General features: G+C 47.3%; 1 protein-coding gene across 3 annotated transcripts in view; it reads left to right on the top strand.

The window, feature by feature from the left end:
• The window catches only part of MLH1 (mutL homolog 1), a 34,027-nt gene that overhangs the window by 10,739 nt on the left and 8,063 nt on the right, over nt 1–15,225 (top strand). Inside the window, exons 6-13 of one of the 3 annotated variants that reach the window (XM_081160107.1) lie at nt 1,005–1,096; nt 2,472–2,514; nt 2,649–2,737; nt 4,651–4,763; nt 6,623–6,716; nt 7,561–7,714; nt 10,655–11,019; nt 12,850–12,998. In XM_081160107.1, coding sequence (XP_081016233.1) covers nt 1,005–1,096; nt 2,472–2,514; nt 2,649–2,737; nt 4,651–4,763; nt 6,623–6,716; nt 7,561–7,714; nt 10,655–11,019; nt 12,850–12,998 — 1,099 coding nt within the window. Of the gene's footprint in view, nt 1–1,004; nt 1,097–2,471; nt 2,515–2,648; nt 2,738–4,650; nt 4,764–6,622; nt 6,717–7,560; nt 7,715–10,654; nt 11,020–12,849; nt 12,999–15,225 lie in introns of those variants that run through there. The other 2 variants (XM_081160108.1, XM_081160109.1) reach the window with 2 other exon arrangements.

The raw sequence follows: 15,225 nt of genomic DNA on the forward strand, positions 1-15,225 counted from the left end.
CTCCAGAAGATGTGGGAAGTTAGAGTCCCAGCCTTGCCACTCAGTGGTTATGTGTCCAGAGTCAAGTCGCTTAATGTCCCTTAACCTCACTTTTCTCATCTATCAAGTGGAATAAAGAATACCTGCCCAGCCCGGCCGGGCGTGGCTCAGCAGTTGAGCGTCGACCTAGGATCCAGGCGATCGGGGTTCGATTCCCGGTCAGGGCACATGTCCGGGTTGCGGGCTCGATCAGTGACTCTCTCATCATTGATGTTTCTGTCTCTCTCTCTCTCCCTCTCCTTTCCTCTCTCTGAAATCAATAAAGATATATTTAAAAAAAAAAAAAAAAAGAATACCTGCCCACTCAAAGGGAGTTGGAGTAATTCGAGTGTGTCATCAGGAGAAAGTCCATTATGCTGCCTTTTTTCTTTGGTGCCACTTGTGTGCTCTTCCCATTCTGTGATCCCGTAAAGCATCCCGCTGTCTGCATCCCACCTCTCCGCCTCCAGCCCCAGCTAGCGCACATCTCCCTGGAGACGCCAACCCCCGGGCTTGCTGAGGCAGGCAGAAGGGGACATGAACGTGTGCTTCCAAGTTCATGTTAACAGGGATCCAGTCCCAGGTGACCACAGTGTGATTTCCAAGAACCCCAAACGAGCTCAGAAATTTTGTAATTATTCTTATTTGAAAATATTTGAATGCTATGTGATATTATAACTGTCTGTAAATTTATGTCTGCCCCACTAAATCTTGTGCTATTCCGGGCAGGACTGTGCTTTATGTCTTCACATTTCCAGTACAAAGCAAGGAGCCTGACCTAGAGCTATCGCCCAGTGCCTGCTTGAGAAGTCAGCGAATGAATGTGGGAGGCAGGGAGAATATCCCCCGTTTCCTTTGTAAAGGCTGCCCTGGGCTGTCAATAAATAGAGTTGGACTCTTCACTTTAAGATGCAGCTTTAGGTGGACTGATTGGGCCTTTATTTCCATATCTATGAATTTACAAGAAAACTCGGTCTTCTGTTCAGGTGGAGGACCTTTTTTACAACATTTCCACGAGGAGGAAAGCTTTAAAAAATCCAAGTGAAGAGTATGGGAAAATTCTGGAAGTCGTTGGCAGGTACAGTTCAAAATCAGGGTGTGGGTCCCTGAGCTTGTGCACTGAACACAGCTGCTGAGCTGGAAACCAGCAGTGCTGGCCTGCAAATGTTTCTGGCCAAGGTTTGCTCACTACTCCTGGCTTTTCTCTCATGCCCCCAGGAGAGAGCAGTTGGTGTCTGTATCAGTGAGGGTTCTTTGGTGACAATCAAAACAAACTGACTAGCTAACTGGGGCCCAAAATAAATTTCTTGGAAGCTAGGAGTGACTCCGAGGGGAAGAAGCGTGGACAGCTGCTCCTTGGGGAGGAGAAGAACCATGGTAGCTCCCGCGATTTAGTGGAGTGGCCCTGGTCCAGTTGCTTTCCTTCTGTTCTTGACTCTGCTCAAGAGTCTCCTGGGGCAGTGGCTGGTTGGCACAGCTTGGGTCCCCCAGCACATGCTCATGTCCCTGGGACGATTTCTTGGTTGGCAGTCGGACTGCGATGTACCGGGCAGGATGGGGAGGAGGTGGTTTCCCACAGGAAGACCAGGGCTGTTAGAAGGTGAAGGGATTCGGGCGCGGGGGAACAGCATTTCGATAGACTTAATCTGCTGGCTCCGAGGCTCTCGCATGGGCTCTGCGCCTCCGTGTCCTTAGATTGTGACAGACACGTTAACTACTTTGCAGTCTTTCTGAAAAACCAAAAAGGAATAAAACACTTGCCCCTAATAAAGTGGAACAGACTCAGACATCAAGTTTCTGCACTTTTCCTGGAATTGTGTAAATCAGTGTCAGAATATGAATCATCTCCAGGAAATAGAGGAGCTCTAGTGGGTGGTTTGGGTTCTAGGTGTGGTACAGTGAATTATTGTTATGAGTAAATGCATTTTGCTAGACACAACCCTTCAGTTTGTGGGACCCGCGGCGGGGGGAGTAATAAGTAACGGCCACGGAGGAGAGGCTGGGAGATCCCGGCACAGGACCTGGGGCTGGGGAAGAAGCGGGTGGCGAGCAGGTGTCTTGAGGGTCTGAGCGAGAAGAAGAGAGTGCAGGGGGTGTTAAAGCTGGCTTCTCAACCTGTCCTTGAGGCAGTCCAGACCTTTTGAGTTTGTGAAAGTAAAACTGTGGGCGAGGAAATTATACTGAGATACCCTTAGGTGTGGTCAGCAGCCTACAGCTGCAGAGTGGGACCCTGTTTCCCTCTGATCCAGCCGCTTCAGCATGGCTGTCTCCACGAAGTCTCTGCCGCCTTGTTCTCCTGCGGGTAAAATGTACATGAAGATGTTTCCATTTGTGTCTGTCTCTGTTTACATCGCTTCACTCCACCAAGTCACTTAACTGAAAGGGGCTCTGACAAGTTTTGTGCATTTGGCCCCCCTTTGCTTACTGACTTATTTTCTTTTTCTCTTTGCCAGATATTCAATACACAATGCAGGCATTAGCTTCTCAGTTAAAAAAGTAAGTTCTTGATTCATAGGGGACGGTTATGTATTATAAAAGATAAAAGGACTTCTTGTAGTTTGCCTATGGAGGTAAGGTTCCGGTGTTTCCGTTACGCCGTGAGACAGTCAGTCGCCTCTTCTGTTTATCAGCAAGGCGAGACAGTGGCCGACGTTAGAACGCTGCCCAGCGCCACCACCGTGGACAATATCCGCTCCATCTTTGGAAATGCTGTGAGCCGGTATGTTGAGAACTTATGTTTCATCACGTTACGTTGGATAAGATAGCACTTACCTTAAAAGTTTGCTTTAATCGAGCCTGCAGGCTGGTGTTCAGGCCCCACTTCCGGGGGGCTGTTGTCTCTCAGGTGGCCTGGCTGTGAAACCCGTGTTCTTCCTGGGCCTCGGTGTTCGAGGTGTTCAGAGTAGGGATCTTCTTCCTCCAGCGCTCCCTCTTCTCCATCGCTTTCTGTTGTCGCCACTTTAGGACTTCACCTGTTATCGCTCAGCATTCATTCATTGCCTCCCATCATCGTCTAGGCTTTTTGCCAGAAGTTAAGGCTGTAAAGACAAAATATTTCCTGCCCTTAAAGACGTCCTTCTCTGGTGGCAGGCACATTTGTGAGCATCACCAAACCTTCACCGTCAAGGAGAGCCTCAGGCCTGCACTGCAGATTCCTCCTGGCCACCCTCTGTCACCATTCCCACTGCCACCAAAACCGCCGTGTCCATCACACGTTCCCAGCCAAAACCCCAGGACTTGACAAAGTCCAGAATGCCTGTGTCGTAGTCGGAGAGGGGCACTAACGCCCTTCTACGTATATGCCGGGCCAGGCGCTAGATGAGTGAGGCAGCCCCTGACTCCACCTTTTCAAATAGTCTTAAAAGCAGCAGCAGGAGTCGTAGAACCCGGTTTTCTTCTTTGAAGGATGAATTATTCATTCTTTGAGCAAAACAAAGTTTCTGACTAGGGAACAGTTGCTTTTCTTTTGATTACCTTTCTCTTAGTGATTAAGTGTTAATGAATTGTTTTTAAATGGTGCTCCCAGAGCTAAAGGGGAGCTCTAGTGTACTTTTAAGTGAAAGTGTACTTTCTAGTGAAACTTTTAAGAGCTGCTTGACCAAATTTTAAGCCTAAGCATTCGTTGTTATGAAATTCCTGGGGACTGTAAGAGACGAGAAATCTCAGAGAGCAGCAGTTCCCAAAGGGTGTCTCCAGAACACCGAGCCTCTGGAGACGTTTTGGGAAGAAAGGGTTTGCGGGTTCACTGTGCACGGGGAACACCGCCAGCTTTACCCTGTGCCCAGAGGCTCAGCGCACATACTGCCACTGCGTGAAAAGCTTCCTCCAGTCAGCCAGTGCTCAGTGCGTGCCTGCTGGTGGCTGGGTGCTGCGCTGTGTGCTGGAGATACATAGGCGGGAACAAAGCAGAGATGATATTCGCCCTCGGACTCCCGTTCTGCTTGGAAAGACATGAAATAATTATGCCATTCGTTAGTGGTTGCGCTAGTGCTGCAAAGGAAGGATATAAGGCACACTTACGTATAAGGTGCGAGGGAGACTTAGGGGAGGGAGATAGTCAGAGAAGGCTCTTTGAGGAAGTAATCCCTGAGAAGTGAGGGGTAAGGAGGAGCTTCTAGGGACAGGGACCAGCACGCAGGAAGACACTGCCCCTGGCAGAAATGAGTGTGGCTTGTCTGAGGACTTCCTTTCACCTACTAACGTCACCTCCCCAAAAGCAGCCTCTGGGGACACCACACTGGAGCGCCATTAGGTGCGGTTCAGTATAGTACGGGATTTAGTAGAGAGGAGTGTTTTAAGAATCTCATCTTTTGGGGATGTGGTTACTAAGATAAATAAAAGTTTCAGCAAAATAAGGTTTCAGCTTGGCCTTGTCATTCTGCCCCAGCGATTAGAGCAGTGCTCGGCATATAACGTTGGTCAGTGCTTGCAAACACGGACTGGGTGGGTAAGTGGGTCGCGGGCAGGCGGACTGATGGGTGGGCTCAGAGGGCCTCAACAAACCAAGTCACTGGGGTCCTCATTTGGCAGTTTGTTTATGGGAAGGAGCCCTGATTTTTCCAATTCTGATTCTTTATAATGTTTGAACTTTCTGGTGTTTCCAAAAGCCTCACCGTTTGTCTTTCCAACCAGAGAACTGATAGAAGTTGGGTGTGAAGACAAAGCACTAGCCTTCAGCATGAGAGGCTACATCTCCAACGCCAACTACTCCGTGAAGAAATGCATCTTTTTACTCTTCATCAACCGTAAGTGTGGAGGGGCCGGGCGGGCGGTCCACAGGGCCTTCGGCGGGACCGTGGGAAAACTCGTCCACGGGTTTGATTACACACAGACCAGCTCCAGCCAAAGTGTGGTTTGATTAGGAAGCGTTTGTAATTCACTTCTGGCCTAAGTCTGCTCAGCCCTCTGAGTCATGCCGGGAGAGGGCATGGCAGGCCCCTGCGAGCCAGCGCACCTCCGTCACCTGCTGGCCTGGGAGCCTCTCCAGCAGGCCCCTGGGCAGAGCCTTGTTCTTGCCTTAGATCGAGGGCCACTGCTTGAAACCGCACAGCAGGACACAGGTGTAGACAGTGTTATTAAAGCAAAGAAATTGGATGCTAAGTGCCTTGAGATTTTTCTTTTTAAAGAATGAGAATTATTGCCTGGCTGGGCATGGCTCTGCGGTTGAGCGTCGACCTAGGATCCAGGGGATCGAGGTTCAATTCCCAGTCAGGGCACATGCCCGGGTTGAGGGCTCGATCCCCAATGACTCTCTCATCATGGGTGTTTCTATCTCTCTCTCCCTCTCCTTTCCTCTCTGAAATCAGTAAAGATACATATTTTTAAAATTAAAAAAAAAAGAATGAGAATTATTTATAATACAAAGAACAGTACAAAAATTGGGGGGAAATTAACTAATAAATGTGGAGCTTCTCAGATTCCTTTCCTGTCTTTATGTCTCTGCTGACATAGTGTTTACGTGACCACTGCCTGTTAAGCAGATATTACTGTGCATTCTGCTTCTTGTGACTTAACTGCATATAACAGGGTTTTGAGAGACAGCGACAGCGCAGCAACCAATAATCCCAAACACGGCCTCATTCTGTTTTTTATTTTCCATCTACAAACAAGATGCATCTTTCCACTTGTTCAGTTATTATCATTTTTATCCCATAGGTCCTTTACCTTTATTGTTTAAAGCAACTCATAATTATTTTATAGGATTTTTTTTTTGTTTCTTTGCTATTGGAAATGGTGTAGCCTCACTTTCATTTATAGTGATAACCAGCGATAAATGTCCCAAATTATACATATTTGACAGCAATTGTTCAAGTCAATATAGAAGCAAGTAAGGAGAGAGCCAGTATTTTATAGCCACATTCTGTTAAACTGATTTATTTTAGCTGAGTCTTTTCCAGCTTTGTTGGGAAGGACGTAAGCCTGAAATATAACAAAGGTTGCTTTAATCGAGGCTCGGAAAATGTTTTTCATTTGTTTTTTCCTGACCATGAAGAGTAACTGCTTTGTAACATATGTGTTGGCTACAGAACAGACAAGCAAAGATCACTGTAACTGCCATCTGAGTATGTCACGTCCATCTCCTGGGGGGCTGTTCACTGCACAGGCTCCGCGTAACATTAGCTAATCTGGTCCTGAGGCCAAGTTCCTGGTAGCAAAGAGGGGTCAGGCTCTTGTGCATGTCATTTGGTTATCTCACACGCTGCAGGCTCGCTCAGGGGTGGGGACAAAGAACACTCCTGCGGCACGTGGTCGGTAGCCAGTACGTATTTGCGGAATGAAAAGTCTGAGAGCTGAAGTCAGACTGCCCACCGCCCAGCAAGGGCAAAGGTCGTCCACGTGGGCAGGCAGGGGAAGGGAAGTGGACAGGCAGGATTTACGGCCCTGTAGTGTTTCTGGTACTTGGGCGAGCGGAGAGAGGCCCAAGCGCCTAGTGAGATACCGGGAAGGAGCCACAGGGAAAGGGGGCTCTTCCTTTCTGGGAGTCTGATGGAGTCACCCCAGAGGCGGTCTTCCTGAGGTGATCTCATGGCGTGGTATGACTGTTCCCCTGTCACCTCACACATCAGGACAGTTGTGAGCTGGTTCCTTCCCTTTTATTTTTTAGATCGTCTGGTAGAGTCAACTTCCTTAAGAAAAGCCATTGAAACGGTATATGCAGCATATTTGCCCAAAAACACACACCCGTTCCTGTACCTCAGGTAAGGCGGCGCCAGACCCCTCGCCCGAGATGCACGAGAACCAGAACTCCATGGTGCTGCCCTCTGTGAAGGAGCCGGCCCGCTCACAGCCCGGCGGGAGGGCATCCGCGCGCCCCTGGCCAAGGCCTCTGTCCCTCCTCACAGCGAAGGGCCGCTTGCTCTCCTTTGTTCACTCACGAAGCAGAATCTCACTGAGAGCCTCCCTGTGCCAGGCACTGTGTTGGTAAAACAAAGATGAATAACATGTCTTGCTCCTAAACCAGGCAGATGTTGCCCCAAAGCTGGCAGAGAAACCCCTTCCACCTCCTGGGCCCCCCCCAACGCCCCCTACTGACAAAGGCTCGCATTGCAAAGTTCCGTTGTCAGCAAGCAGTGAAACAAGGATTTGGGGCTGATCCTATAAAGCACTAGGCATGTAACTGGCACATTCATCATATGTCAGTTGTTACTGCCATTCCAGAACTAGTGGAAATTTTTATTATGTGACCTGGGGCAAGTCACTTAATTTCTCTGGGTCGGTTTTCTCATCTGTAAGCATGAACCTGTCCCCTACTTATTATTCGGTATTATATGAAGATCAACACAAGAATATACATGAGAAAACTTTCTATCACTAAAATGTAATATAAAAGTCACTTTAGAGGAAAAGAAAGATGATATAATTACCCAAAGCTACATGGCTTTTTCATAGAAGTCAGCTTTTGAATCAGGAAACACAAACTTGACCCTGAAGCTGTGACCATTTTGTCACGTGGCCTCCCCAAGTCTTGGCCACCACATATACCATGCGTGAATTTTCCCCATCCTCCGCCATCTGAGGTGATTGATCTTTTATTCCTGCCAGTCTAGAAATCAGTCCCCAGAATGTGGATGTCAATGTGCACCCCACGAAGCACGAAGTTCACTTCTTGCACGAGGACAGCATCCTGGAGCGGGTGCAGCAGCACGTGGAGAGCAAGCTGCTGGGCTCCAACTCCTCCAGGACGTACTTCACCCAGGTGCGGCGCTGGCACCCAGCCCTCTGTCTCTGGCACCTTTGCCACCTTCAGATATGCCCCGTCAGACATGAGGCCCACATTTTTGCCTGTTGCTTTAGGACTTACTTTCCAAGTATTTGATAGTTTCTTTTTAGTAACATTTCCGTCTTTGGACCTAATTGGGAAAGTGGTGTCACGTTATCCTTGGGCCTGGAGTCGTAGGCCTGACTTCTCCTTTTGCCTCCATCTGGACCTTCGACCGACTTCCTAGGAAAACAAGCCGTCCGGAACAGAGCAGGGCACGTTTTCCACGCGTTCTTCCCCCTTGGAGGTGTCCCAAGGAGGCTGGTCCCGCATACACAGGGCAGAGTGGAGGGGCTGGGCCCTGGGAGGCGGGGGATCCAAGGGCCTGCCTCTCTCTGTCGGTGCACAAGCCGAGCGTTGCTGTGGCTGGTGGGGTCCAAACTCAGCTGTCCCTGCTCCTGTGGCATCCTCAGCCTGCCTTCTCTCCCTGCTAGCAGGAGACCACCCAAGCCCCTGACTTTTGGCCTAGGAGTCACCTTCTGTCTGCTCCCCAGTTTGTACCTTATACTCCACTGACCACAGCTAATGCAGCAAAAGCCCTGGTTTGCTGTGAAGCCACTTGGTAAGGAAATCAGGAACCCTGGGACTCCTGCAGTTTGTTCCAGCGTCATCATATTGACAAGCTAATTCACTGTTCTGGACTTTAAAATTCCTGGTTGCAAAGTAGTTGTGTTAATTTCTGCTTCGTAAAACCCACCTGTGAGTATTACATAGGCAAATACACTGCGAGGGTTTTTAAATTGTCCATGAAGAACGGTTTTTCCTTTCTGAGCAAAGTTGCTGCTGTAACTTTTTCTAATTTAACTCTTTACTATTGAATACTTCTAAATATGCATAAAAGTAGATAAAACAAATACTCATGTGCCCATCACCCAGGTTCATACTGCTTTCTTCCTCCCACTCCCACTTTGGGGTGAGGAAAGGAGTGTTTTAAAGCACATTCCAGCCCGGCCGGGCGTGGCTCAGCGGTTGAGCATCAACCTATGATCCAGGGGATCGGGGTTCAATTCCCGGTCAGGACACATGCCCGGTTTGTGGGCTCCATCCCCAGTCAGAGGCCTGCAGGAGGCAGCCGATCAATAACTGTCTCATCATTGATGTTTCTGTCTCTCTCTCCCTCTCCCTTCCTCTTTCTGAAATCAATAGAGATATATTTAAAATAAAAACACACACACATTCCAGGCATTTATTTTTTACTTAGTTCTCTGTTATGCACTTTAAAGTATTTTTTTCTATAACCCAGTGCCCTTTTTAACTAATAAAACAAATAGTAATATTACTTAATATCCAATCCATATTCAGATGTCCCAACTGTCTAAAAAAGATCCTTTTGTAGTAGCTTTGTTTAAATCTGTATCCAATTAAGTTTCACTCTTTATGTTCGGTTGTTATGTCTTTTAAATCTCTTTTAAGTGTCTTTGAAACTAGGTAAATCACCACCTTCTGTTCCCATTGGCTTACTCTAAAGGTTTCCTGTACAATAATAATTTTGAATTGGCTGCTTCTTAGAGTCATTTAACTTGTTCTGATCCTCCACATTTCCTAAAAACCAGAAAGTAGATCTAGAGGCATGATTATATTCAGGTGAAAAAGTGTTTTTTCTGCAAGAATTCCTGGTAGATGAAGCCACGTACTTTCTATCACATCCCAGCAGGAGGCGCACACTGACTTGTTAGGTCGTTTTGGTGATTCAGCTGGTGACAGTCTGGTCCCTTCCTTGTAAAGCTCCCCACTGATATTCAGATTAATGGTTTCACCATCATGGTGGCCGTTACCTGAATCAGTTATTTCATTAGGATTGCAAGATTAGGATTTTCTGATTTTATTATTCTTTGTGTTAATTATAATTCTTTTGTCTAGAACTTTCCCTCATTTGTTAGAGCTATTTGGTGATCCTGAAATACAGCACATACTAGAAAGTATGGATAATGCTGAATTCTGTCCCTTTAATTATCAGTTTGCACAGGAATGAGGTGTTCTAGCAATCTCCCATGACATCTAGTGACTTTTCCCTGTCTCTTCCTCTCGCTCCCTCTCCCCCTTTCCCTGTTTCTCTTAGTGTATCATAACTGTTAACAAGGCCCTATCATTTAATCCATCTTGAGCATTTCTTTTTGATGTTCAGATTATCCCTTCTTAGGCCAGCAGAAGTCCCTTCAAGCTGATGTTCTTGTCCTTTTGACCCAATTCCATTAGCCTTTGAGAGTTTGTTTGTTTCTGGCATGACAAGATGTTATAGGTTCCCTTTGTACTTTCCAGTCCATTTCTCCAAGGAGCTCTGATTTACTTTGGTAGGGAACTATTTAGAGACTAATCTGGATCGAGGGGTCCTCATTACTCCTGGGTGGCCATGGCTTTGGGGCCTGCCCAGTGGACAGAGCTAGGGAGTGTGTAAGTGAGCAGAACGGCAGCTGTCGGGGGCTGGGGCAGAGGGGACCAGTGAGCGTGATGGGCACCGAGGTCCAGCTGGGAGGAGGAAGTCTGCAGAGGACGGTGGTGATGTCCACAGCAGTGCGGATGTGCCTCATGCCACAGAGCTGTGCACTTAAAATGGTTAAATGGTAAATTTTGTATATTTTACCACAATAAAAATAAAATCCCCTTCCAGCAGCAAAAAAAAGCTTAAAAATAGAACTTTACACTAATATTTCCATTTCAGGCCAATTTTATGATTATAAGGATTTTGCTGAATTTTTAAATTTTATATTTGTATATCTTTACTTTTATACTTCATATTTAGGTCTCAATTGCTTCTATAATAATAATTCCGTGATGATAATCATACCGGGTCTGACTGCTTTCTCCAGCACTGCTCCACTCTGGGACCTGGGCTTCTAGATGTCATATTCTGAATCTCTGTCTTCTCTTTTGTCACAGACTTTACTACCAAGTCTTGCCGGCCCCTCTGGGGAGGTGGTTAAATCCACAACAAGAGTGACCCCCTCGTCTGTTTCTGGAAGTGGCGACAAGGTCTATGCCCACCAGATGGTCCGTACAGATTCCCGGGAGCAGAAGCTTGATGCCTTTCTGCAGCCGGGGAGCAAGGCCAGTCAGCCCCAGGCCATCGTCCCAGAGGACAGCACAGATGCCTCCAGTGCCAGGCAGCGAAATGAGGAAATGCCCGAACTCCCAGCTCCTGTCAGTGTGGCTACCAGGAATGAGAGTTTGGAAAGGGTTGCAACCAAGGGGACTTCAGAAACGGCAGAGAACAGAGGGTCCCCCTCCAGCCCGGGCAACCCCAGGTATGGCCTTTTGGGAAAAGTGCAACTGGCCTCCTTTGTTCTGTAATAAAACAGCCTGTAACTTGGGCTGTTCATGAACCACCTACATCTCCTGTCTGCCTGACTCACCCTCGGCCTCTGGACAGTGCTGGGGCCTTGTCCAGCATCTGCTTTTAACCATGTCTTGAGAGTTACCCATCATAGCGACCTTTGAATTATCTTAAATGTCCACAATTCCAAGCATTAGTTAAAAATATCAGGAGAAAAATCAGATTTACCCTTTATTTTCAGTAATGACTTTGGTAAAGCCTCAACAGCAAAGGTAGTGAGAGAGAAAACCCTAAAGTACCTGGAGGATTCTCTTTCATCCCACTCAGAGCTGCTTCACTCCTTTCAGAAGAAACATACTTGCTCCATTCTAATTACGAAACTCCCTGAAGCACGTGAGCTGGTGATGAGTGGGGTAGAGGAAGGAGGCAGGAACAGGACTAATGACTGTCATTGCATTTTGAGTACATCCAATACATGATCTGCAGGTTTTTTAAAGATATCCACTGAAACCTGTGAGGTGGATTTGTTATTGTGCTCAGATACTGAACCTGGAGCTCAGGGTCATCTGCCCAAGGCTGCACCTCTACTGGTGGCTGACCACCAAATCCCTTCATTAATTGGCCATTGGAACCTGGACAAGGTTTTTGTTGTTGTTGTTTTTAAAAAATACATCTTTATTGATTTCAAAGAAAGGAAGGGGGAGAGAGAGAGGGAAATAGAAGCATCAGTGATAAGAGAGTCAGTGGTCGGCTGCCTCCTGCACACCCCCACTGGGGATCAAGCTCGCAACTGGGGCATGTGCCCTGACCGGGAATCGAACCACTATCTCCTGGATCCTAGGTCGATGCTCAACTGCTAAGCCACACCGGCCGGGCTTGGACAAGTTTTTTAACTCCCATTTGCTCATTTCTGAGTCAGTCTAGCGAGATGACTTCTGAGGATTTTTTCCAGAGAATACTAACATTTATTGAGCACCCGCTATGTGCCAGATACTTTACATGAATTACCTCATTTCATGCTCTCAAATGAGAGCCCTGCCGGGGAAGTAGTACATTTCTATTTATTACTTAGGAAACTGATACAAGTTCTTTAACCACAGAGCAAAGGAAATCTTTTTAAACCGGAAATCAGATGGTATCACTGCTCTGCTGAAAACCAGTGGCTTCCTGTTGCCCTTGGGATAAAAACCCCTGCCCTCCATCCAGCCCACCACCACCCCTCCTCAGGGTGCTTTGGCCACGCTGCTCTGGTGGCCAACCTGAACTCACAGAGCTTCTCACCCCTGTGCTCTCACTGCTCCCTTGGCTTAGGACGATTCTGGCTTCTTTCACTCAGATCTCAACTCAAATGTCGCCTCTTACCAGAGGCCAGCCTTGTCCATTTAAAGTTTTCTTTCACTTCCCCACCATTCTGTTGTTACCTTGTTTTATTTTCTTCATAGCATTTGTTGCTACTTAAATGATGTTTGATGCTCCCACTGTATGTAGTCGGTATGGAGCACTGAATGAATGAGACTTGGGAAGGTCAAGGGCCTGCAGCTCTACAAGGCCGAGCTACACTCCAGAGCCCTGCGTGTGCAGCAGCCAGCTGCTGGGGCCTGAGGGCTGGCGGATAAGCAGCGTGCCAGGGAACAGACTGACCTTGCTGGCCTGCCACCAGGATCCCTCCTAGATGTGCAGAGCCAGCACAGGGAAGCTGCTCCCTTCTCCAAGATGCAGGATACCAAGCTGGGCTGAATTTTTTTTTTTTTAAATTTAAAAAGAATAGTAATGATTTGCCAGTCCCTTACCTTCACTGCAGAAAGAGACACCGGGAAGGCTCTGATGTGGAAATGGTGGAAGATGAGTCCCAAAAGGAAATGACGGCAGCTTGTACCCCCCGGAGAAGGATCATTAACCTCACCAGTGTCCTAAGTCTCCGGGAAGAAATTAATGAGCGGGGACATGAGAGTACGTAAGTGCCGAGGCCTTTTGGGGACTCTGAGGGCCCAAACTGCTAACATTTAGTTTTTGGAAATGCAGAACGTGTTCAGGTTAGGATGGCCACTGCAGTGTGCTGAGCAAACCTCCCTTCCTTTCCTAACCCACAGCAGCAGCAGCTCAAAGAGTTTTCAACTGGGAGTAAAAGGAAAATAGTCTCTGGTTTTAATGGAATTAATAGGTATTCTCATAAAACCACAGGAGTCAGAATAAATTCATCATTTAAATAAGCTTCAGTTAGTTTCTTAACTTAAAGCAGCAAAATTCTGCTCCCGTGGGCTGGCTGGGAGTGCTTTTGCTGACAGCAGCAGGCTTGAGGGCCCCATCCTGGCACTCCCACTTCTGTGTGACCTTCGACTCATGACTTAACCCTTTTGTGCCTCAGTTTTTCCTCCTGTAAAATGAAATTAATTTTACCCTTGAAGATTATTGTGATTAGAGATAAAATGTAAGTAAAACACTTGTTACATATATTTTTATGTCCTAAAGACAGTGATAAAGCTTTACAACATCGTCCTCAGAAGTAGCCTCCCAGGATGCCTGAGTGTGTGACTCCATTCTGGTCCCGGTTACTTCACAACTAACTTTATGGTTTTAGGAAATTAAAGGGGTAAGTCGCCTCCCAGGGATGAACTGACCCAGGGATTGAGGTGTGTGACAGCAACTTGTTCTTCACAGCACTGACATCACTCCGGGCTCCATCTAGCAGCTCTGCCCTGGAGTCTACACGAGTTAGCATGGCTCTTCAGTTTTCCATCTGTAACACATTTCTTGATAAAAAATAGTTAAATTTCAACACTACTATAAAATGTGTCCTAAAATATGACAACCTAGATTAACTTTTAAAGGAAATGGGTGGCTGTAGAGCAGTTTAGTACCTTTCCCCCTAATCTCTAACCTTCTAGAACATCCGCTCTGACTCAGTGGCCTCTCACATTTTCTCTGTCCCAGTCACCACTGGTTTGGGCGAATTCAGGAAGGCCTCAATTTGCCTTTCCCCATTCGCTCTCTTTTCTTAGCACTCTGGGCTTTTGTCTGCATGTGGGGAAAATATAGGGTGTCTCCACTGTTGGGAGGGGTAAAAACTTCCTGTGACTAAGGTCTTGCCAGTGTGGAAGGAGCTGCTACTTGGCTTCTGGTTTTTGTTTCCATGAAGATTTGCTCCGGTTGCTCTTTCCCTGTTATTGGCTTTCCAGCTGGGAGCTTTTAAAACCATTTTAAATAATGTAAGAAAGGTGGGCTGTTACTTGATATATTTAGCAGACTTCCTCACAGTAATTTTAATGGACTCCCTCAGATTTGGAATTGACAGTTTTCTTTAAGGGTTTGTATCCCTCTTGCAAAGCAGGCTATTTAAAGTTAGTTTCAATAAATTTCTGAATAGGTGCAAACTATTTTCATTGCAATATAAAAATAACATGCGTCAGGTTTGATCAGGTTTGGAGTCCATTGCTGAGGCTGAGATGGCGAATCATAGTCACACACGCCATCTCCTGTAATTCTAGAATGGTCTTGTGAGGGAGAAAGAGGAGATGCTGTTCTATTTTAGAGTTGAGGACGTGGGATGGAAGATGGTGAGGACGGATTAGTTGGAACATGCAGGTCCATGCGTTGCTGAGGCTGCGTTGTTACTGGCATGGCCTGTATGCAGGGAGGGCAGCCCAGTCTTCAGATGCAGAACTACATGCACTGCCTGTGCGGGACAAGCACTCTGATCCCAGACAGCTGGGGTGTGCAGACGCGCCGCTGTGGGGTCTTACGGGGGAGTAGCTAGCCGTCTGTGACTTGGGGAGTGGAGTGAGCACTTCCTTGGAGCCAGAACTCTGTGAGGCTCCTGCCAGCCACACCATTCCTGAGCCGGTCGGAAATGTGTTCAGTTTCAGGGCATCAATTTCCTGCTTTGTAAAATGATGCTACTACTGGACTGTTGCAATAAACACCTAAGATACCATATGCAAGCTTCAGAAGCTTCAAGCCTCTGCTTGAGGGGAGGGACCACTGCCTTGGGTCCTGTCCACTGGCATTTGGTTTCCATCCTAGCCCCTGGCAGGGGAAGCTGGTTGTCTTTGAGTTGAAAGCTGTTCAGGGATTTCTCGGAAGCGCGCATTTGGTGAGCTGGGCCACTCCCCTTAATAGGCCAACAGCCTGGCTTCCCCTTCCCCCAGTTGTGCCCCTGGCCCAGGAGACACAGAGGTAT

Source organism: Miniopterus schreibersii, assembly GCF_964146895.1.
Source record: "Miniopterus schreibersii genome assembly, chromosome: 15".
In the NCBI taxonomy this organism is placed as follows: Eukaryota; Metazoa; Chordata; class Mammalia; order Chiroptera; family Miniopteridae; genus Miniopterus; species Miniopterus schreibersii.